This window comes from Cavia porcellus, unplaced genomic scaffold (assembly GCF_034190915.1).
Source record: "Cavia porcellus strain 051 isolate PalLab524CR breed Dunkin Hartley unplaced genomic scaffold, mCavPor4.1 scaffold_32, whole genome shotgun sequence".
Taxonomy (NCBI): Eukaryota; Metazoa; Chordata; class Mammalia; order Rodentia; family Caviidae; genus Cavia; species Cavia porcellus.
This window is the reverse complement of record NW_026947515.1, coordinates 12484262-12508730: the sequence shown is the minus strand read 5'-3', so window position 1 is coordinate 12508730 and position 24469 is coordinate 12484262. Positions and strand designations below refer to the sequence as shown.

The following is a 24469-nucleotide window of genomic DNA, read 5'->3' as shown; positions in this document are numbered from 1 at the left end:
GCAAATGGTGGGGTTTTGCTGGTTCTTGTGTCTGGCTCCTTAGATCATCTTTTCTACTATCCTCTTCCTTCTTGGCAACTAAGCTTTCCTCTTCTCCATCTTTGTAGTCCACAGACTTACTGCAGCTTCCCTTCTGGCCAAGAACAAAATGTTTTAAATCATTCTACTGAGCTCTTTGCTCTTGTTTCTCAACACAGATCTGCCTAAAAGTCCCCAACGGTAGCTATGCCACTGCCTCAACATTAGACTACCTTGAAATTTCTTCTGCAAGGTTAAGTTAGTCTGCTGTCATTCATTTCAGTTTCAGGCAAAGTCTCTGGTCATGAGCAAATTTTCTTCCAAACTATAGCACATAAGGTCTGGATTCCAACAGCCAATGCAGTCCTTTGTGCAATGCAGTTTCCTAAGTGAAACCTCCTGAGTCTTTCCTGGCTGCATTTCAATCAGCATTCTGGTCTCCTCAGCTCTGACCAGAATCTCCTATCAAATACAGCTTGAAGCATTCCATGGCTATAGCCAGTATCTCTAAACAATTCCAAACTCTTTCCAAGAGCCAGTTTAAAAGGTTCTTAAATCACATACAAAGGTAATGTCACAGCAATGACCCCACTCTTGGTACCCAAATCTGTCTGTGCTACTTTTCTTGTTACTGGGACAAAATACCTAACACTCAAACTTAAAAGAGGAAAGGTTTATTTCAGCTTAGTTTCTAGAGGTTTAAGTCAATAGTTTGTTGGATCAAAGGAAGAGTTACAGCATTAATTGAGGGGCACTGCAGAGGAGAAACAGTCCATGGCAAAGCCGGGCAGGCATAAAGCAGTAAAGCACAAAGCAGCAACAAGCAGCAGTAGCAGCAGGAACAGCAATGAGCAGTGAGACAGAAGCCTCTCTCTCCTGCCCTTCCAGGTTACCTGCCTTTTGAATGGGCCACCCACACCCAAAGTAGGCCTTCTCAGAGCCCACTCCCAGCACTATGCTTAATCAATCAGAGAACTAACTTAATAATCACCCACTCTTAACCCTAGCATCACACAACTTAATCCAAGTATCACACGCCCTATAACCAGCCACCTCTGAAAAGTCCCACCTACGAGTGCATGAGACTTTGGCAGGACATCTAGATACAAGCCATAACACAGGTCATAGCCTAAACAGAGCCATGTCAGCCATACATCTATTCAAGTCTTAAAACCTTGAGTAGAAGCCTAGCAAAAAGTCAGCTGAAGGACAAGGCACCCGACAGAACCTTGGGCTGGGGATTTTGCTCTGCTCCATGGGAGAACTCTTCACCAGTGTTGTCTTTTCCTCATTTACAAAATGAAGGAATACTCTAGAGCTAAGCTAGAGCCCCATACAACTTGAATATGTTTGCAGTTGGCCAAGGGTTTTAGCCTTTATTGCAAACCTTTCTTTGAGCCTGATAAAATGGAACAGGATGGAGAAGCAAAATTAAATTTCTAGGCAACAGGACTTGCAGGTTTTGTCTAGGTCTTTGTGGAATGCTGACTAACCTGCCAGGAAGGTCCCGATTTCAAAGGTCCACCACTCGATGCACACCATGAACATGCTGGGAACAGCCAGGTGGATGTAGGAGCCCCACTCCTGGAAGCACTCCCTAGTCCAGCCTGGAGGACAGAGGAGAAAACAGACAGCAGCCATTCTCTCTCATCCACCTGCTTCTTCCCCCATGACCAGAGACTAGGGGTGACCTCAGTTCTCTAGCAAAATATAAAGAGGACTGGAGCTTGAGGCGGCAGACACTAAACTGGCAGTGTTTAGTAAAACTAAAGTACTTTTATGTCCTGTCACCCATGCATGCCACTCCTGGGCGTAAGTGGCAGAGAAATTTCTGTGCTGCTCCATACAAAATACATTGGATTTACTGTGGCAGATAGTAATTGGGAGATTTGGGAGATACCAAGGAGAGCTTTAGAGAAGTAAAGTATGATCACTGCACAGCACTGGAGGCAGAAATATTTAACAGCATAATAGTTGGTTTTTGTTTTGTTTTGTTTTGTTTTGGGGAGAGGATCTATTTTGTCCAGGCTGCTCTCAAACTCCTGGGCTCAAGCAATCTTCCTGCCTCGGCCTTCTGAAAATCTGGGACTATCCCTCCTCCTGCACCTAACTTTGGCCAGACACTGTATTGAAACTGTGCTCCAAAGCAATCAATAGGTAAATTAGACCTACATCAAAACTAAGTAAGAGCTTCTATGCCTTAAAGGACAGAATCAGCAGGGTGAAAAGGTAGCCCATGGAATAGAAGAAAATCATATATCTGATAAGGGTACCTATATATCATACTAATATATATTTACATGTGTGTGTATACGCAACTTCTACACCTCAGAAATGACAAAAAATTTAACATAGCCAAATAATTTGGATAGACATCTCTCCAAAGAGGATATTCAAATGAACAAGTATATGATAAGATATGCAATATCAGGCCAAGGATTTAGCTCAGTAGCACAAGTGCCTGCCTGGAAAGCACAAGGTCATGAGTTTGATCCCTGGTACCAAAAAATAATAACAAGAAGAAAGAAATAAAGATAGTCAATATCACTAACAATAGGGAAATATAAATCAGAACCACCATGAATTAATACCTACCTTCCACCCATTAGAATGTCTATTAAAAAATACAGTAAGTAGGGCCAGGGATATAGCTCAGCAGCACAAGCACCTGCCTGGCAAGTGTGAGGTCATGAGTTCGATCCCCAGTACCAAAAAAATAAAAAATATAGTAAGCAACAAAGGTTAGCAAGGATATAGAGAAAATAGAACCCTTGTGAACTGTTGGTGGCAATGTAAAAACTGCAGCTGCTATTAAAAAGTAGTATACAGGGGCTGGGGATTTAGCTCAGCGGCATAAGCGCCTGCCTGGCAAGCGTGAGGTCATGAGTTCAATCCCCAGTACCAAAAAAAAAAAAAAAGAAAGAAAGAAAGAAAGAAAAAATAGTATACAGGTTCTTCAAAATTAAAAATAGAATATCAAATGACTCAGCAATTTCACTTCTGGGTATGTAAAGAATTGAAATCAACTGTGTGTGTGTGTGTGTGTGTGTGTGTGTGCATGTCTTGTGCACACATGTGTGTGTGTTTAAACACAATCTTACTGTGTAGTGTGGGCTGGCCTCAGACTTGCTTTATGGCCCAGGGTGGTCTCAAACTTGTGGTCTTCCTACCTCACCCTCCTGGGTGCTGCGATCGCAGGCAAACACCAGCACAGCTCACTGAGGTCAGCATCTTGAAGACATATTTGTACAGCCCTGCTCATATAAGTTTTATTAAATAGCTAAAAGATGGAAACAGCACATATATCCATCACCTGATGAAATGATAAAAGAAATGTGGTTTACACACACAAAGAAATGCTACCCTTCAAAAGGAAGGAAATCCTGATGCATGCTGCAACCCTGGATGTGCCTTGAGGACACTATGCTGAGCGAAATAATCCAATCAGAAAAAGGCCAATGCTAAATAATTCCAATTATGCAAGCTATCAAGAGGAGTCACACTCACAGAAATAAAAAGTAAGACAATGCTAGCCAAGGGCTGAGGGTGGGACAGAAGGGATAGGAAGTTTAATAGGTGCAAAATCTCAGTGGCTGGAGATAGATGAGTGTGTCTCACAAATTCAACCATTCAAAGTTAGAAATCTAATCACTAAAGTCATGCCCTAATGGCATTTGGAGGTAGACTCTTTGGGAGAAGATAATATCCCAGGAGCAGAGGCCTCCTGGAATGACAGACTAACAGCGGATTCAGGGGTTACTGAGGTAGCAGACTTTGTTTATAGAAGCGAGCTCTCTCTGGCAGTCTTGCTCTGGCACCACCTGATGTCCTCCACACTTCGATGCAGGAAGAAGGCCCTCACCAGGCACTGAGCAGATGCCAACACTGTGATCTAAGGCTTCCCAGCCTCCAGAAACTTCAGCTAAACAGACTTCTTTGCCAGTTTTGAGTACATAGTATTCAATGACAGCAATGGAAAATGAACTAAGCCAGATAATTATGGTGGTTGCATGACAGTGTGAATGTACTTAGTGCCAATAATCTGTACCCTTAAAAATGGTTAAGGCAAATGGTACTTTTTGTATTATGTGCCTTTTACCACAGTTTCTTAAAAAAGGAAGAAAACTCTGGGTTAGGTCAGAGGCCAACATGCGAAGGATCATAAGTATTTTAACTTTATGGGCCAAATACTGCCTGCATAACTACTCAGCTCTGCTTTAGACACACACAAGAGCAGTCAAGGGCAATATCTAAATTATTGTAAATGTGTAATGGACATGGCTGTGCTCCAGTAGAACTTTACTTGTAAGAACAGGATGCGAACCAGAACTGGTTCATGAGCTTGCCAACCTCTGTGCTAAGTGAAGAAATGTATAGAAAAGAAATACAAAATAAATTACTATTAATATTTGAATATAAATTATATAACTGCCAAAAAATACTGCAGTCTTCAGAGATACACACTGCAAAAGAAATGGCAAACACAGAAAAAGGGCCTTGGCAGAGGAGAATGGAAGTTTTGACAGGAAAGGAAAAATGCCTCGATGTGGGGGAGAAGGGTAATGGAAGGGATGATGACCTGGCTGTCCCATAAAGTTTAGCGTGGGAAACTCAGCGCTTTGCATCTAAGGCTCAGGACAGGAGAGGGAGAACATGGGAAGAGGTCCAGGCAGGGACCGGGCACAGCAAGGAAATTCTGTGACATCAGAACACAGAAAGGTACCGAGGGCCAACCTGTAACTCACGAGCTGGAAGGGAACACAGGAGAAGGAGAGTAAGGTGGACCCCACTCCACACCCCAGGTTTGGAGACGGAATTTGAGAGGACACAGAAAACACCTAGTAGAAAAAGCCACATGGACTGCCTCTTGGCTGTGGACAGCGAGAAGGGGTGGGAGGCTCCAGGCGTAGACTTCAGTGAACAGGGAGAATTAAAAGCCAGGAGAGCACCGTCGCCATCTGCAGATAAAGACCAGCTGTCTGCCAGCCTGTGTCGGACACAAGCGAGCTGGCCCTCTCGAGCCAGGAGCAGGAAAAGCTGCTACTCGCAGGAGAACCTGTGGCGCAGCTGTGGGGAGGACACCGGAAGCCACGCAGCTGGGCTGCGTTTATTCCATTGGACCGGAGCAGACACAGCCCTTCGAAAAATGGGTAATGCACACGTGTGACTCACGAGGAGAACACCTGCTCTGGAGAGGAGTACACAGACAACAGCATAAAGAAGTCAGTCAAAAACAGCGTGAGGGGGCAGCTATCCACTAGAAACTGCTTAGTGAAATTAAGCGGTATGTGAGTCAACACATCCCAGGTCTCAGTAGGTGCCAGAAAGACCCTGTCAATTAAATTATGATACAACAGTGTGGCACATCAAACGAGAGGTGAAATCCAATTGTAGAGATATTAAAATGTGAAAAAAATATGAGTGTGACAATCAGTAAGACAGGCGTACATGTGCTCCATGATCATGGAAACAAACAGACACGAAATCCAGTGCCAGGCTGGGCGTGGTGGCACATACCTGTAATCTCAGTATTCAGGCATCTGAGCCAGGAAGATCTTAGTGCAGCCCCTGCCTGGGCTATGTAGCAAAATCCTGCCATAAAATAAAATAAGGGCTGGGGACAGAGCTTAGTAGTAGAGTGCTAACCTACAATGCATACAGCCCTGTGTTCAGTAGAAAGAATAGGTAGGACAATCTGAAAGGATTTTTTTGCATATTTTTTTTGAGACAGGATCTTGTTGTGTAGTTCAGGCTAGTCTTCGTTTTACTATGTAGTCAGGCTGGCCTTATACTTGCAGCAATCCTCTTGCCTAGGCCTCCCAAGCGCTGGGATTAAAAGGTGTGCACCACCACATCTGGCGCAAAGAAATTTTAAAATAAGGATTCTTAAAATGTTCAAAGCAAGAAGTTATGAAATAAGGATGGGTAGATATAAAAAGAACTAAGTAAAGTATTAGAAATAAAAAATATATAACTTTTTAAAATTTAAAAATCTGCATGTACTTATGAAGACACACAGATAATCCATGAGGGACATTCACAAAATAATTAGTTTACACCCTTTGTACTATCAGGACCAGAAAAAATTAAAAAAGGAAGGAAGGACTGATCAAGGAGCTGGGGTATACTCAGCAGTGGAGTGCTAAGTTGCCTAGGCTGGAACTTGTAGATCTCCTGTCTTAGCCTTTTAAAAATTACTTTAAAGAGAAAAAATAAGACAAAATTTCAAGACAATGTGGTAACCTTCTTAGCCTGTAATCCTAGCACTTTGGAGGTGAAAGCTGAACTGCAAATTCAAGTCCTCCCTGGGTAACTTAGTGAGACCCTGTCCTAAAAACAAAATAAAACAACAAAAAGGGATGGCGATGTAGCTCAGTGTAAAGGCCTGGGTGCAATCTTGTACCACAAAAAAGTAACATGATGTAGTACAGAAGAAAATGCAACAATCTACTACACTGATATTGTAAATTATGGGTATTTGCTACACTACTCTTTAAACTTTTCTGTGCCTTTTTTATGGTGCTGGGAGTGGAACTTGGGGCTTTGTTACACCCTAAGCAGCTGCTCTACCATCTGAATTATACTCCAGCCACTGTATAACTTCAATGCTGAGTAACTTGTGAACGTGATGATGCACCATTGGGGCTAAAGCTATAAGATACAGAATAAATCAGATGCTATTTAAATTTGGGTCCCACTCGAACTGACACTTCTCATAAGAAGACATACAAATGAGCTGGAGATGTGGCTCCATGGTAAAATGCTCGCCTGGTATATATGAGGCTCTTGAGTTTAGCACCACCCAAAAAACCCTTAGAAAACATATAAATGACCAACACATTCCTGAAAAAGGGCTCAACATCAATAACCATGTAGATTAAAATCATAATACTTCATACCTGTTAGAGTAACTTTTATTTAAAAAGATAAAATGTAACACAATCGAGCAATAAAGGTGAAGGAACCAAAAACAGAGCTTCATAGAGTGCAGAGTGACCAATAGAACGGGATGAAGGGAAATATCCTTAGAGCCAAAGAGGGCACTGAAGAAATGAAAACACAGATGAAATGGATACAGGAAATACTAGTTAGAAATCATGGTGCACAAAGCACTTAGGACTCTAAAATAAAGATTAAAATAATTTGCTAATGAATATCACGTATAAAATGAAAGAAAATGTGACATAAAAACGTAAAATGAAGGGTAGTAAAAATACAGAGGTATGCAATTGAAGTTGGTTATCAGTTTAAAACAGACTGTTTAAACATGTAAAACAAAGCATAAATCTGTAGTAGATAAACAAAAGACAGACAAAAGAACAGTACAGAAAATCACAAAGCACAAAAGAAGACAGAAAAATGGAAATAAAGGAGCAACAGGTACACAAAAGCCAAAAAATAATGAACAAAATGGCAATCACAAGTCCTTACCTATCAATAATTACTTTAAATGCATGAAATTTTCTAAACAAAAGATATTCAGTGGCCATGTTCTTTGACCCAATTATACACTGCCCAAAGAAACCCACTTTGCCCACAGATTGAAACTGACAGGCTTTTTTATGTGGTGCCTCACAGGCAGTCAGCTATACCACGATGAAGGCACTGGCTGCCAAAAACTCATTGAACTGGGTTAGGAACACAAAGTTTATATCTGATGAAAAGCATAGGGCCACAGATGTTGCTGCTGATGCTCTGGGTAAAGAATAAAATAGTTATGTCGGTCTAAATCATGGCTTCTCCATGAAGAAGTTGTCTTCACACATGGTCATGGGTGCCTGCTACTGAGTAAAGGTCATTCCTGTTACAGGCCAAGGAAAACTAGAAAGAGAAAATACAAATCTGCTTGAAGCTAAGCTGGAGATGTCAAAATGCACATTCTGTGCTTGGTTAAAAAAAATGAAAACTATAAGGATATTCCTGGACTGAATGGATATAACCATGCCCATGGACCAAAATCACTCACAGAATATCTCTAAAGATGCCTTTTGTTATTCTGTGTTCTGCAGCACAAACTTTGGCATATTGCTTTGAAGAAACAACAAACTAAGACAAATAAGGAAAGCTTGACATGATAGTGTATTCCCGTACTCTTAGCTACTCAGAGGCTGATACAGGAAGGTCACAAATTCAACGCCATCCTGGGCAACTTATGGAGACCTCATCTGAAAATTAAAAGTTGAAAAGGAGTGGGATGTAGCTTATTGTGAAGGCCCTAGTTCAATCTCCAGTACTGCAAAGTGTACGTAAGTAAGCGAGTAAATAGGGCCCGAGTATGTAGGTCTGTGGTAGAAAGCTTGCTCGTCATGCACGAGGACCCAAGTTCAGTTCTCAGTACAGCAAGACAAAAGAAAGGCAAGACAGAGGCTACAGAGCACACTAAATGTTGGGCCTGCAGAATGATGCACTGAACTGAACTACACTTTACAAAAGAGACTCAGTATGTAACAGCTGCAGAATCAGCATTCTTCTCAAGCACGTAACTGGAATATTCTCCAGGATAAACCATTCGTTTATCACCACAAAAGAGCCTTACTGAATTTAGGAAGATTAAAAGAAAATTACGTATTCTTATCACAATGGTAAGAAACTAGAAATCAATTAACAGGGGAAAAAACTAGAAAATTCACAGGTTTGTATTAAATAACACTAGGCAACCAAAGGGGCTAGAAAAAAGTTAAAAGTAAATAAAAAATTTTTCAAATATGTAAAAATTAAAGTATAACATACTAAAGCATAATGGGTGCTGCAAAAGCAAGTAAGAGAGAAATTTATAGCAATAAATGCACACAAATACCTCAAATAAACATTGTAAACTTCATACTTCAAGGAATCAGAAAAATTATGCCCAAAGTTAGAATAGAGAAGAAAATAACAAAGTCCAGAGCAGAAACAGCTGGACTACACACAAGGCAACGTTTTTTGAGGGGTCTTCTATCTTTCTGGAGCCTCCTACCCTGATCTATCAGAGCAGCTGTCTACCTCCATTTCCCCCTTTCCAGTAAAGTCTCCAATAAAATATCTTCCTTTCCTTAAACTTTGTTTAAGAAAACTGTTTTTTAAAAGAGACAAAATTAACACACTTTACTAGATGAAGCAAAAAAGAGACAACTCAAAATCAGAAATGAAAAAGCCATTATATCTCATACCACTGAAATACAAAGAACCATAACGGACTACTGTACACAATTATTTGCAAACCAGTTGGATAAATTCCTAGAGATATTCAATTTAACCGAGATTAAATCATGAAGAAGTATAAAATTTGAATATACTAATAATGTTAGATCGAATTAATAATGGAAATATTTTCCATCAAAGAAAAGCTTAAAACCTGATGGCTTAACTAGTAAATTCTACCAAGCATTTAAAGAGGAATTAGTATCAGTCCTTTCAAGTTGTTCCAAAAATTACATTTAATGAAATACACACAAACACACTACCAAAAATATGTTTACAGGCTAATATCTCTGGCAAACATAGGTGCAAAAATCCTCAACAAAAGACTTGCACGCCAAATCCAATAGCATATTACTAGGATAATAGTCCACAGTGAAGCAGGATTTATCTTAGGATGTGATAAAAAAAATGTGATGCACAACATTAGCAAAATGAAAGATAAAAACCATACAATCATCCCAATAATAAAAATTCCCAACAAATTAGGTATGAAAGAAATGTTAACCTTAACACAACAAAGACCACTTATCACCAGCCCACATGTACCATCGCACAGAACAGTGAGAAGCTGAAAGCTTTTCCTCCAAGATCTGCAACAAGATGCATGTACCCACTCTGGCTACTTGCATTCAATACAGTTCTGAAAGTACCAGCTGGAGAAATTATGCCAAAAAAGGCCACCAATCAAAAAGCAAAAAGTAAAATTTTTGTTTTAAGATAATATCTTATATATAGAAAACTCTAGATACCATCAAAAAATGTTAGAACTAATAAGCCAATTCTGTAAGTAGTTTCAGAACAATAACCAAAAAAAAAACCCTGTTACAACTAACCAATGAACTCAGAAGAGTTGCAATCAACATATAAAACTCATTTATGTTTCTTTATAATAATATCAAATTACCTGAAAAAATTAAGACAATCCACTTATAATAGCATCAAAAAGAATAAGATACTCAAGAATAGATTCAACCATGGAGGTGAAAGACCTATCCAGTGACAGCTATAAAGCACTGATGAAAAAAATTAAAGACAAAAAATGGAAATATCCCACATTCATGGTCCAGAAGACTCAATATTGTCAAAATATCCACACTGCTGTAAGTGATCTGCAGATTGTATGATGCCTATCAAAATCCCACTGGCATTTTCACAAAAATGGAGAAAAAAATACACCAAATAATCTGCTTTGAAAATAGGCAAAGGACTTGAATAGACATCTCTCAAAAGAATGACATACAAGGGCTGAGGATTTAGCTCAGCAGTGCAGTGCAGTGCCTGCCTGGCAAGCTCAAGGTCCTGAGTTCAATTCCCAAGACCCACCAAAAAAAACAAAACAAGAAAGACGTACAAATGGGCTAACAGGTACACGAAAAATGTTCAGTATCATTAATCAATAGGGTAATACAAATCAAAACCACATCACACCTAGAATGACTATTCTCAGACAAACAGAAACAAAACTAATTTGTTAAGCACATTCAAATATCCAAAGGACTTTCAATAAGTTACAAGCGGTACAAAATTGTTTCACAGAATACAATTGGCTTCCTTGATATAATAAACATTAATCGAATTTTACTTTCATAGAACAGGATAATTTTCAAGGAAAAACCAAGGTTTTGGATTAGTAATCTGAATGTGTTAAATATTAATTTTTTAAGTTTATCAGTATATTTTAGATAAACATAATGATCATATTCAACATAGGGAATTTATACGCGCACATGATATATTTTGATTCTTCTTTTTTTCCCAATCCCCTCTGCTCCCTTCAACCCATCTTCCCCTCCCTATTTACAAAGCTTTGTTTCCATTGTATCCTTTGTTAATTGTTTTCTTCCTTGCCCCTTCCTTCCTTCCTTTCCCCCTCCCTCATCCTGGTTCTTCTTTCCTTTTAAACAATTTCTTCTCATTTCACAATATCTACTGTGTATTTTGGTCCTTATTCACTCTCAGTGTCCCACACCAGGGAGACAAGGTGGTGTTCACACACGTGAGTCTGATTCTGTTTCACTTAAGAGTATGAACTCAGGGGCATCCATTTACTGGGAAAGGTTTACAGCAGCCCAGTTTGTAGTAGGTAAATCTTGGAAGCAACCCAAAAGACCATCAACCAAGGAATGGAAAAAGAAGTTGTGGGTTTTTTTTAACATAATGGAGTACCAGTCTGTCATAAAGAAATATTAATTCTTAAAGCCCAGAAAGTGCAAATAACCTCCTATGAACCAAGAGCTGCTTTTGTGGACTCGATTTTTTTAAAAAAATCACACATTAATCCCAAAACTTTTAGATTTTTAGTAACTGAAACATTTCCTATAAATCTTATATTTAATAAAAGATAAAAACAGGCCAGGCATGGTGGTGCACACCTGTAACCCAGCACTAGGGAGGCTGAGGCAGGAAGATTGCTACGAGTTTGTGGCCAGCCTGGGCTGCAGAGTTCAAGACCAGCTGAACCACATAGCAAGATACTATCTCAAAAAGACCAAAAACAAAACAAAAACCCTCTGGAAAAAATTTAGAAACCAGAATTATATCTCCTTAAGTTTCCTTTTTTGTTTGTTTTGTTGTTGTTTTGTTTTATCAGTACCAGGGATCAAACTCACAACTACACACTTGCAAGGCAGGCACTTATGCTACTGAGCTAAACCTCCAGTCCCTATATCTCCTTAAATTTCAAATGACATAAGAAAGCAAAGTAACTATACCTCCCCAGGTGTCGACGTGTATTTTCTTCCACCACACATACAGGAAAAGCAGGGCAGACAGGAAGAACTGGGACGTAGTGTTGGCCCAGGCAGACCCTCTGAGGGAGGCAAAGTCATTATTAGCTCTGAGCAAATCCTTTCAAAAATGAACTGACAGATAGTCCTGGCGAGCTCTGGCTCAGGAGTGGACTCAGTTATCACACGAGTCCGAAGCTCCTTCACTATCTTAATATTTTAAAACTGCTCCCATTTATAGTAGATTTATTTTATTCCCACTGAAATTGAGTTTTGTAGAAGAAACTAGTATTACTATTCACCAATGGGAAAATAAAAGGATATAAATATTTATCACCATTTCTTGTAGAAGAGCTTTAAATAAGCCACTAAATAATTTCTCAGATATAGTCAGTCAAAAGGAGTGTTATCAACCATGCAGTGTTCAAAATACTGCCCTATGTCCTACTGGCTTTATTTTCTAGGATTATTAACAGGATTTTTTCCCATTAGAACTTAAGCTTGTTGGTTTTTCTAAAAATTCCTATTTTTTATTTTTTTCTTTGGTATCCGGAATCAAATTCAGGACCTTTCACTTGCCAGCAGGCACTTATGCCACTGAGATAGATCCCCAGCCCTAGAATTTAAGCTTGGGGCATCTTATACCACAAATAAAATGCTCCTGCTGCTACAGCGAGCCAGGAGCTCTGCTTTCTCTGTTTTTCATTTCAGTCCCCTGTCATCTTCACGTTTTATCACCTATCAATTCATTCCTCTATTTTCTCATCTTATCCCACCCCAAACCATTCTACGATGGTTCCTTGGGATCCTGCTAAGAGAAGTCCCTGAGTACATCTCACAGGAGGCCAGACACTGGATTGTCAGGTGCTCATCCTCAGTCTGGCCTGCTGACTCCAGCTGCCCCTGGCTGTCATCTCATCCAGCTTTTTAGCACAAAGAGATTTTTAAATGGGCTTTCACTGATTGTGATCGTTTTTTGTGGTTGCTTGTTTTTTGTTTGTTTTCACTGGGCTGGGGTTGGGCACAGTGTGTTATGTTCTAATCCTCTGTGGTCTTTTTGTTCATGGCTTTTTAACAGTAAGAACAACTTTCCCGTCACTATCCAGTACCCACATTATTAACACAACCACCCATATATACCCTATATAAGCTTCATTAAAAAATATCTCCATGGTGGTTGATGCTCCACATATTTTCTATTCCATTTCTCCTATTTGATTCATTATATATATATTATTTTTTTTAAAGTACTGATCATGATCCACTAAGTCCCTCGAAAAGTTCTGGGGCTCAGTCTGCACTGCAGGCATGATCATAGTCTAACCACATGTGCAAGGCTGGCCCTAGGCCAAGCCACCAGAGCATCCTTAGGTGAGGGGTGGCTCTGCAGGGCACCTGCCAAAGGAAACCACATTTCCTGCATGCTTTTGGGACCTTCTTGTCCTCAAGCTTCACAAGACAGAATTGGCTCATGTTCTTACAGCTAGGGACCAGGGAAAAGTCCCTATAGGCGTTCACCCAGTTCGGCCTCTGTCTGGGTTCCCCACCTCAGCCTTCATGGACTGAGCAGGTCCTTCCTCCAGCTAACTCTGTTTTTACTCACAGCTGTCAGCTTAGACATCACTTCCTTCACTCCCCAGTCCATTCCTTCCATCTAAACTTCAGCCACTTTCAACAGCCTGCACAAACTGCTCCCACCACAGGCTCACATAGCAGCGGCTATTATCTGTCTTTCAGGTAAGAAAACCAGCCTCTGGGTGCCTCCTTCCCTGTCCACGTTCCCTCTGGGGATTGCCTCACCCACTGTATCCCAGCCCCTAGGACTGAAGCCAGCACGCATTCCAGTTTTTGTTGAATGAATGGATCATGACTTACACTACTCCGAGGTCCAGGGCGTACAGCAAGAGGGCATTCATGCCCACATTGATGACATTCGCTGCAATTCCAGTGATAACCTGGGGCATGATGATGCCCTGAATTTCCAAAACAAATAGGAAAACATTTTTAAAAGCTACTCAACCAAAGCTGTCAAGTGAACTTTCAGAGTTAAATAGGTGACTTTTCTCTGAGATGGGGTCTTACACTATTTCACTCCTGGGCTCAAGCAATCTTCCTACACCAGCCTCCCAGTAGCTGGGACCATGAGCCTGTCCCAGTAGCTGGGACCATGAGCCTGTACCACCACGCCCTGCTGACAGGTGACAACTGCAGGTAGCCATACAAGACTGGAAGAATCAGGAACAGAAACCACCAGATGTCCTCCCCCACCTTGGTGCACCTTGTCGACAAGTCAACTAAAAGTCTGCAAATGCTTCTGAAAGCCCTGTGGGTCACAGTTTCCATAACACTGGCAGAGAAAATAGAGGGAATAATTACTGGAAGAGCAAGCAAGCCCTGGCATGACATGTAAAAGAAACTCATTTAAACAGGGTTGCCTACTAGGAAGGCAGAGGGCATTTATCCTGGCTCATGGACAGTGCTTTTATGTTTAAAGGCCAGCAGGCTATTTGTCTGGAAGGGACAGCAAAGGGACAGTGAAGAGTACTCAGTCTCTGGCTTTACCCATCCCTCTCCCAGCCTCAGCCTTCTCCCTCAGTTCCCTGGCTGCCGCTGCAGTACTGAGGTCACAGTGGCCCACGACCACTTCCAGCAATGTCTCAGTAGTAAATCTGGGCCCTTTCCCTCTAAAACAGAAGCCTAGGTCCCAAGTATATGCAAAACTGGCTGCCAGCACCCAAAAGAGGTAAGGAGCTGAGAGGGTGAAGAGATGACCAGGAGGAAGTGGACAGATTGTTAGGAGCATCTCTCCTGGGCTGGATGAAACAAGGTCCTATATCTCCCACATGAAGAACTCAGGTAGGAAAAATATGAATTACTTTCATAGCAAATTTCTTTAAAACATTGACGTCTCTAGTATTATGGAGTAAAGATTTAAAAAGAACCAGTACCTGACTTTGTAAATATTTTGTCTGTAGCTGGAATAGGAATGCCGCCTATAAGATTAAACAGAAAGCAATGTGTGATTGTTAGCGTAAAAAAGAGAGGAAGGAAAGTGATCTAAAGGATATAACTGCAAGTATATTTAAATGTGTAGGATAGAGAACCATATTGCTGAGTTTTTCTTGGATCATTGAACAGAACTGACTGCAATCTCACTGTATTAATGTCCACTTTGTATGCTTTAATTTTGTAATCTGGACAACTGTTTCTAAGATGACAATGTGTGATCTATTAACTGGTGAATTCTTACTGTATATTTTTTTCTCTTGAAATTCTGTATTACTTCTAGCCTTTTACTGTTTTGCTTCATTTAGTTTTGTTTTTCTCTTTAAATAAATAAAAGAAAAAAAAGATTAAACAGAAAGGCGAACATCAAAATGTTCACTTCAATTCTGATTTGGTAGTGGTAGTGGTGATATTTTTGTGGTGCTGTGGCTGGAGCTCAGGTCCTCACATCCACTAGGCAAGCACTCTATAACTGGGCTTCCCCAGTTCTAATTTATAGTGTATTACCTCTCGATGATGTGATCTCAAATTTAGAAAACTAGACTCACCGTAAACAAACACTAGGATGCTAACTATTTGAAATTTTTCACAGTAGGTAAAGATTTAGTGCCTGTACAATGGACACAGACAAATTCTAAACAGTCAAAGCATAAGCCACAGCCTTGATATTTTGAATGGCTCCAAGGGTACCCAGGATATGTTCTGATTACTTTGCAATCAAAAGTTTTCATGGAATAAGGAATCAGGAAGAGAACGAACACTTTCTCTTCAATGCTTGCATTTAATCTAAGCTCAGTGGGGATATAGCTCAGTGGTTTAAGTGCTTGCCTAGCAAGGACAAGGTGGTGAGTTCAATTCCTGGTACCCACCAAAAAAGTAAATAAATAACAATTTAAGTTGGTGGACACCATAGTGGTACATATTCTGAGACTCAGTAAGGTAGAGACAGCAGACAGCAGAAATACCCATTGCACTTTTGCATGAATGACACTGTGACCAATAAACGACAGAGAGTGGGGTAGGGCAACACAACCAGATGAGCTGCCTTATGTCCAACAACGATAGCCTTGATACTCACAGGAAGAGCAGGAATGAAAATGATCACATAAACCTGGGCTATCCTGCAATAAATAACAAAAGTTTTTAATTAATATGCAAATGACTTCTGGTTATAACATCTTCAAGTTGAACCCATAGAATATTTTTAAAAATTAAAACTGGGAATAATTCATATAGGAGAACCTGAATCACAACTCTGATTTTCTGCAACATACATCAATGGCACTTGAGGCCAACTCTGTCTCCTCCCTAGAGGAAGCCTAATGACATTGCCCAGCTTGTTCTCAGCCTAAAAAGTGGAGTGAACACAACAAAGAGAAGTAAAACTTGAGCACAATTCAGAAATCTTTTAAAGGATCAGGGGTACCTCACAGTGAGCAAGAGTCTACTGAAAAGGACCATGCATCCTGAGGTCATGCTAGAATTGAAGGTTTAGAAAAGCCTCTCTAAAAATTGTGTCTACTTCTGTGAAAGGGGGAAGCAGTCTGTATTTGCAGGACACCAAAATGGAGGGATGACAGGAGAGGGAGATGAGGCCAGGCACGCTTTCGTTCTGCTTGTCACGCTGGGTCAGGTGGTCCCTGTAGCACTTGGGCTGGGCCCACAGTCACAGTTTCCAAAGGGTTCAAATCCAGCTAACTGGCAGAAAATATCAACACAGGTATGCTGGAGGTGAAGCCAGGGCCTTGTCCAAGCAAGGAAAGAGCTCAACCACTGAGCCACGTCCCACTCCAGATAGCCACATACTCTTGACTTAAGATTCTGAACTGGAGACACTGACCTGGACACTTCTGGGTCCTGTTTTAAGAGCAGGAGGAGGCGCTCAGTGTTGATGAAGATGGCCCAGCAGGGGAAGCAACACAGCAACAAGATGAGGATTCCTCTCTGAAGGATGATCCCCACACGTTTTAGGTTCTTGCCTCCAAAGGACTTGGGAAAGCAAACAGAGAAAGAATCCCATGGTATAGGCTGAGACCTGGACAAAGTCACCACTTCAGCCACCACTGAGTCCCTGGCAGCCAAAGCTCTATAGCTGACTGGGCAGGGGACCTGCAAAGCCAGCAGCATCCAGCGAGCCAGTAGGCTGCTCCTGGGACACATAGGTCCCTTTTCTCCAGAACTGACATTGTTAGCCCATTGGGTACTGAAGCAGAGACAGGAGCTTGGAGTGAGGGAGAGAATGCAGTCACAGGGACAGAGGGCCTTGAAGGACAGGGATATTTGCAGAGGGACAGGGATATTTGCAGAGGGACAGGGGATATTTGCAGAGGCAGAGAAAGATACTCACAGTATAGGGATGGTCCAGTGGGTGAAGGACAGCCAGGTGCTTACTTGACAAAGTCATCAAAAGAGGTGAGGTGGGGACCCAGAAGAGGATAGGCCCAGCAGATAAGCAGGAATGCAAAAGGCATTGATGGGGGCTGAGTTGACAGGAGTGCAAAGAACACTTTCAAGAAGCTTGGGGAGCGCTGAGGTGTGGCTCAGTGGCAAAGCACTTATTTAGCCTGCAAGAGGCCCCAGGTTCCATCCCCAGCACCATAGAAAAGAGGAACAAGGGGTTATCTGGAGCCCAGGGAGGAACAAGGTAAATGCAGCCCTTGAGCAGATGGGACCCAGAGGACAGGAGCTATTAAACAAAATGATGGGAAACCAGTGATTAGGGCTGATCTTCTATACTAGTCCCAGCAGACCAGATTGGACCATACTGGAGTCTTCTTGTTAAATGCCATACCATCAAACTCAAACTTCAAGAAGCAGATCAAAGCAGACCAGTTTATCCTCAGAATAGGAGACCTCAACTATGTGAGTCTGTGTGATTAAGAAGTCCCTTCTGCTTTAACCTATCTAGGAAAATAACCTAAAGGAAACTGATTTCTCCTTCCCACCTTATAAAATCCACCATTTTGCCATGGCTGGTGGGAGTACTCACTATTTTGGAGAACAAAGCTGCCCCATTCTTGAATTGCAAATAGAGATGAGTTACACTGATAACTAAGTTTGCTGTAATTTTGCCTTTTGGTATTGTAAAGCTAACACAGCTATGCTTAGCATGTTTACAGTCATTGGCAGCATTGGACTTAACACAAAAAAGGAAAGTATGTGACTCCCTAGGCAGCCTTTAGGGTAAAAGGGAAGTACCCTCCAAAATCCTGTGTAGGCAAGGTGCTCCTCACCTGAGACATCAGCGTGTCACAAGCCGAAGCTAAGCCAGTTCCCACTGAAATCCCAGTAACGTTCACAACCTGTAAGAAACAAGCCAAGTGTGGTATTCAGTGTCCGAATCAAACAGTACTTAACACCAAGGAACTTCTACAAGCCCATTTTTAAAGAACAATTCATGGTTATATACTTAAGCCTATGTATTTTATATCAAATGGGTGTCATCATTCCTTGTTGATTACTGAACAAAAAAAAAAAAAAAAAACACTGTTTAACCAAAGGATCATGGCCACTTTGTGTCAATTGGGAAAGCCTAAAACCTAGTTTTTCTTAGTACTACACATGACGATTTCTGTATTTAAAATTCCAAGCAGGGTTCAGTGGCATGCCCTATAGTCCTGGCTACTGAAGAGGCTGTGGTAGGAGGATTGCTTGAGCCCAGGAGTTCCAGGACAGCGTGGGCAACACGACGAGATTTTGCCTTTAAAGAAATAAAGGTAAAGAAAAGTAGTTAATGTCTAACAGCCATGCCCCTGTTTGCTAGTAGGATATGCATTTAAACATAACAGGGGCCAGAGATACAGCTGAGAGGCACAGCACCTGCCTGGCAGGTGTGAAATCATGAGTTTGATTCCTAGTACCAAAATCAATTAGTTAACTAGTTAAACATAACAACAAGGCTGAGGGTAGCACCTTCTAACGTGCCAGGCAGAACCCGAAGCCTTTCATGTACACGTTGCCTGGTTGTTAATCCCATTTCTTGGGTAACATGGTCATAAACCCTTATGATATTTATCAAGTTACTCAGATGGCATGAACTGAAGGTGGGGGGTCTGGCTGCAGAGCCCAGGTATCAGTGCTCTAGTGAGAAACAGGTCACTCTCTTGCCTGGACCTTACCCAGTACTCTGACATCTAAGGTCACAGACAGAAGAACACAGAGAGGGCAGAGCCTGTGAGTGCTGCTGTGGAACGGAGAAGAAGAGAAAGGGAAAGAAAGAGAAAATGCAGAGCGAGAGGTCTAAAGATCCCCATCTCTATCCCGGGTCTCACATGGAGCAGTGATGTCACCCCAGGCAGTAACCCTGTACTTACTAAGACTATCCCGGTCCTATAGATTGAATATAGGTTGAAAGTGACCCCCAACGGTGCACGAGTTAGAAGCTTGTTCCCCAGGACATCAGAGTTGAGAGGTGATTCTTCAACAAGTGGGGCCTTGCAGGAGATGGTTCATCACTGGGCACCACCCTCGGAAGACATTAACACAGTTCTCGAGGAATCCTGGTTAAACCCTGTGAGTCCCTCTTGCTTCCTAATTCATCATGTGACTCTTCTCCTCCTCTTAGAGGTGCCCTGGCTATGGTGCATCGGCCACGCTGTGGTACAGCCAGAACGCTGGTGCTGTGCTCTAGAACTTCTAGAACTTTAAGCTAAATAAACCTCTTCTTTCTAAGCTTACAGCTTCAGATATTTTGTTTTATCAACAGACAGTGGGCTAAGACATCTGGTAGCCCAAAGCTCAAGTCCTCAGGAGCCTAACAGTTACCCCATAAGGCTGGATCTAAATGAGACCCAGAGGACTCAGGGCACAATGAGTTCAGGACATGAAGCACCTACACCACCACCCTGAGCTCCTCCAGAGGCACCTCAGTCCACTGGGAAAGAAGGTAATGTGCCATTTTCTGGAAATGTTTCCATTTTTTCTTTTGCTTTGCTTTTGCTTTGGGGAGGGCGGTTTTGTTGTTGTTTTCTTTTCGTTGTGTTTGCAGTTTTGGTGAACTGATTTTGGTTGGCTTAGAATACTATTCCTCTACAGCTCACAATTCTACCCCTGGTCCAGTCAGCTGGCCCAAAAGTCATAGCCAGGGGCCCCTCTGCTTCAGTAATCACAAGCTTCTACCATACTGAGTTGGTGTCATATCTCTCCCTCATCATGGACAGCTTTATAATAAAAGATGGGGCAAAACTGGCTACTGTGTCTCCCACGGCATCTGCAAAAAAAAATTTCACTGCCTCGGTACACAGAAAGATCATCTTTTCCCTAAATAAACAGTCTGGCAAAACTGGGGAACACTGAGACTCCCCCAGAGCAGAGCTCAGAGCAGAAGTGCAGCACTCTGTTCCTCCACCTCCGTTCCTTCGACCCATCCCATCAGCTATTTATTTATCCTTCTCTACTGACTACATTTGTGTAAATCAGCTTACGTTCTTTGTGGAATGAAGTGGAATATAAACAAATGTTCTTTCACTTAAAGAAAACAAATGCTTCTAAATTCCTTCATCCTATAAAGAGTTTTCAATAAGGTCAAGATCTTTCAAAGCTAGCTCACTTTCATAAATAAAGTTATCCTGCAGCTGAGCCTGTTGCCTTCCCAGCAGTCCGTTACAATTTAACAACTGATTCAAAGGGAAATGTCACCTCCCCCTTGCCAAGGCCTGGCAACAGAGCTGCCAGTCCAGGAGTTTATCCCAGAAGCACCATCCTTCCCATCCCCTATTCGGGCCGTCTAGATAATCAGGATTGTGTTCAGTCTAGGGCTGTTATCTCCCCATTGAAAACTAAGAAATCTTCTCTACTCTCCTATTGGATGACTTGGGGGATAAAAAGACAGAGGAGAGGAAATTGCCACAAACCACCTCTATAATCTTTAATATTTCCCCCAAGATGTGTTTTTAAATAGTTTGAGGGAAATAAATGAAAGAAAAGGAATCACGGGACTTTATGCAAACATATAATCGTGAGGTTTTAAATTCTCACCATGTTGCAGGGCTAGGGTTGAAGGGCAAAAACAAACCAGAAGATGTGCATTGAGAACTGATTCAAAGACCAAGACACCTGAGTAATGCGTCTCTCCGCATAGCCCAGATCAGTGCCAGAAACCAAACTGAGCAAAAATGAGTATCAGCTTGCAAAGCAGTGAAGAGAAACCAGACAGAGGAAATCACCACAGCAAACCAGGACCCAGAGCTGGCAGACACAGGGCTCAGGGCTGGGTGAAGGGCTTTGGTCTTAGAGAGCAGGGTGAACTCAGCTGAGGAATGGGGCCCAGGACAGTGGAGCAGGAAACAGCAACAAGAGGGTTTCTAAGTAATGTGGGAAGTGAAGGCCGTGCTGGCTTACGGAGACTGGAAGGATAAAAAAATATAAGAGGGGAGCGTAGGGGGTGCTGCTCACAGCTAGCGTGCTTATCTAGCAGCTAGTATGAGGTCCCTCAGCACTGCAAAAAAATTAAAATTAAAAAAGAGGTGAGTACATCCAGCCTCCAGCAAATAGTTTCAGACTCTCTGGGCTGGAGAAGTCCCTGCCTCTTCCACCTGATCCACCCCACAAGTGGTCACCTGAGCTGGAAGCCCAGGTCAAGGATGGAGAGAGGGCAATAAACAGTGGCCATTTCAAACAGATGGGAGAGAAAGTGAAGTGCGACCATCACAGAGGCCACAGGACAGCTGAGGAGGCCTATGAGGGCGAATCCTCTGCTACCAGCAAAGGGGCAAGAACGGGTCACTGCCAGCTATGGACAAAGCAAAGTGAACAGAGCAAGGGACCAGACTGGAATGGAAGAAACTGCAGTGAAGACAACATGTGGACTTTCTGGCAAAGGGAGCATCGATGAAGGGAGGCTACAGAAGGCAGGTAAGCACAGGGGTGAATGGTGATGTTTTCATAAAAAAGAGGCCGTGGTGCACACCTGTAATCTCAGCACTCTGGGAAGCTGAGGCAGGAGGAATACAAACTTGAGCCCAGCCTGGACAATTGAGTGGTTTCTCAAGATCCTATCTCAAAATAAGAAATGGAAAAGGGTTGGAGTCAAGACTTAGAAAGGCCATGGGTTCATTCTCCAGGTTCAAAAAAAGAAAAACTTCTAGGATATCATAATGGAATGGGAATGCATAAAGGAAAGGGGCTGGAGGGGGAAAGAAGGGTCCAGAGTACAGTGGAAAATGGATCTTGAAGCAGGAGTGGCAAAGGCTCTGGGGCTGCATGGGACAGGAGGTGAGAGGCCAGGTGCTGCCTGTTTGACCCAGGGTACAAGGCAAAGGACCAATGGGGGGCCACCAGGACGAGAGAAGATGGAGGGATTCTGGCACTGATGACTCCATGGACTCAAGGTCAGGAAGAGTGGGCCTCAGGACTTAAAGAGCTCCAGGGACAAAAGACGGATAAAAAACTGGGAAAGTGAAGTTGAAAATACACACTGTGGGTCTCCACCGAGGGATGAAAACATGCAAGGTGAGGGACCCGAAGTGGATTTGGAGGTCCTGGAAGTCAGGGAGACAAAGGAGCGAGGTTGAGCCATAGCCCACAGATGAGGGCAGAGCCTAGAGCAAGGAGCCTCAGGCTGGGGTCACTGACTCGCCGTGGAAAGCACAGGACAAGGTGGGCACCCAGAAATGAGCGCTGGGGGCTCCCGCTGAGAAGCAGGGACAGGAAGATGACAGACCTCAGTCCCAGCCTCAGACCTTCACTCACTCACACATGTCCACACCTTAAGGATGACCGGACAGCGTGGGCCAGGGCTCCATGCCAGGTGCCATGCAGGGAATACACACATCTTTGCAGCAGGAGACACCAGACAGCCCATGTTTTAAAGGCCCTCTTCCTTCTTAACTTTCTATAAACCCAATCTAAATTTTCAAAGAAAGCAGAATGTCTTTACTAACTCCATCTCCGAATACAGTAACAAGCCCATAAATCAAAGGTGATACCACCTAGCCAGGTCTTCTCTAATGTGAGCCTCAATCGGAAACTTCTGTGGGGCTTCCACACTCTCAGGTTGCATCCCTAGGGGGACAGAGAGACACTTTCTGAAAACGGGGAAGGGAGGTGGACTTTCTGTTAGGAGAGGCTAGAGTCTTTTTCTAGTCTTTGAAAGCCTGGATTACTTGCAAGAGAAACAGCTTCCCACTACCTCACTAAGAAAGACCCAGGACTTCAAAGCAGGTATCATTTCAATCCACACAAGCAAAAGAGACTTTACACACATGAAACAATGGACCTTTGATGAACTGTGTGATTCAACTAACGGTTCCCTTGGCTTGATTTGATAATAGGGAAGAAAAAAAGCAACCTTCTTTTAGTTTGGGTTGATACGCATAACACACATGCTAGCCTCCTTACAAGACCTCTGTAATTTGAGACACTTTAAGGACTTGACAATATCTCCTTTCAGCTCTAAGGACAACGTGGATCTGCAAGGCAGCCCCAGGCTCTGCAAAGGATGTGAGACCTATGACACAATGCCCAATCCTTGGGACCTGTGGTGCCGCTCAGCTTACCTAGTGCGTGGAGGACCCTGGGTTCACCCCTGGCACTACAAAAATACAAACAAACTGAATTTCTGTGGCTTTGCTATGAGCTCAAATAAAAAGATGAAATTTAAGATGGGTGTTGTGGGGCAAGCCTGTAATTCCAGTATTCAGGAGGCTGAGGCATGAGGGTCACGAGTTGGAGGCCAGCCTGCACAATTTACAAGACCTTGTCTGAGAAAAAGTAAAAACAAAGCAAAACCACCTACCGAGGTGGCAAGGGTAACAGCATCCAGCTCGACTTTGCCCAGATGTCCGCAGAATATGGAACTGACGACGCTAATGAGAAAGATCATCAACTGTGCGAGGAACTATGAGGGGACAGAAGGGAGGCAGTTCACGCCCGGCGCAGCGCCCAAAGAACCTACTACCAAGGACGCGCCGGGGGGGGCCACTGGAGCAGCCCGCGCCCTCGGGTGGCCCCACTCACCACCGGGCCCGCGAGCACCGCGAGCGCGGTCGCCTCCCGCTTCAGGTCAGAGGGCAGCACACCCCGCAGGCCTCTGCGCCACCCAGGGGCGCCAGGGTGCTCGGGGGCCAGGTCTGCAGCTGGGGACGGGTCCGCGGCTGGGGGAAGGTCCGCGGCTGGGGGAACTGAGGGCTCGGCGGCGGGGAGTTCGGGGGGCTCCATGGCGGCGCCAGGAGGGGGCTCCACTGCCGCGGGCGGGAGCGCAGGCTGCCGAGGCGCGACGACCCCACTGCGGGAGGCAGGCGGCCTGCGCAAGGACCAGCCCCCTCCACCCCACCCCCACGCCCACCCCCGCCCCCGCCCCGCCCCCGCCCCAACCCGGAGCCGGGTCCAACCGCCGCCGCCCGCGGAGCCCGGGGAGAGGGCTGGGAGGGGCCTGCGGTGGGGAGGGGGCGCCCGCGAGAGGCCGCCCGGGTGTCCCTGAAGACTTCGCAGGTTGCAGAAGCAGTGTGTTCAGAGCGTGTGCAGAGCCCATCGCTGGCCGGTCCCAGCCGGGCCTCCCCACCTGCGCTGCTGGAGGCGGGAGGAACCACGCACAACCGCGG

The 24469-nt window shown here is 43.4% G+C and overlaps 1 protein-coding gene across 2 annotated transcripts in view; it reads right to left on the bottom strand.

Annotated features, from left to right (window-relative positions):
• The window catches only part of LOC100715013 (multidrug and toxin extrusion protein 2-like), a 44519-nt gene extending 20336 nt beyond the window's left edge, over positions 1-24183 (bottom strand). Inside the window, exons 1-9 of one of the 2 annotated variants that reach the window (XM_005001667.3) lie at positions 23886-24183; positions 23665-23766; positions 18164-18232; positions 16771-16919; positions 16009-16051; positions 14873-14917; positions 13800-13897; positions 11910-12007; positions 1512-1625 (exon numbers count right to left, since the gene is read on the bottom strand). In XM_005001667.3, coding sequence (XP_005001724.2) covers positions 1512-1625; positions 11910-12007; positions 13800-13897; positions 14873-14917; positions 16009-16051; positions 16771-16919; positions 18164-18232; positions 23665-23766; positions 23886-24086 — 919 coding nt within the window. In that variant the 5' untranslated portion in view covers positions 24087-24183. The remainder of the gene's footprint in view (positions 1-1511; positions 1626-11909; positions 12008-13799; positions 13898-14872; positions 14918-16008; positions 16052-16770; positions 16920-18163; positions 18233-23664; positions 23767-23885) is intronic. The other variant, XM_063242195.1, reaches the window with a different exon arrangement.
• Positions 24184-24469: the final 286 nt, after the last annotated feature.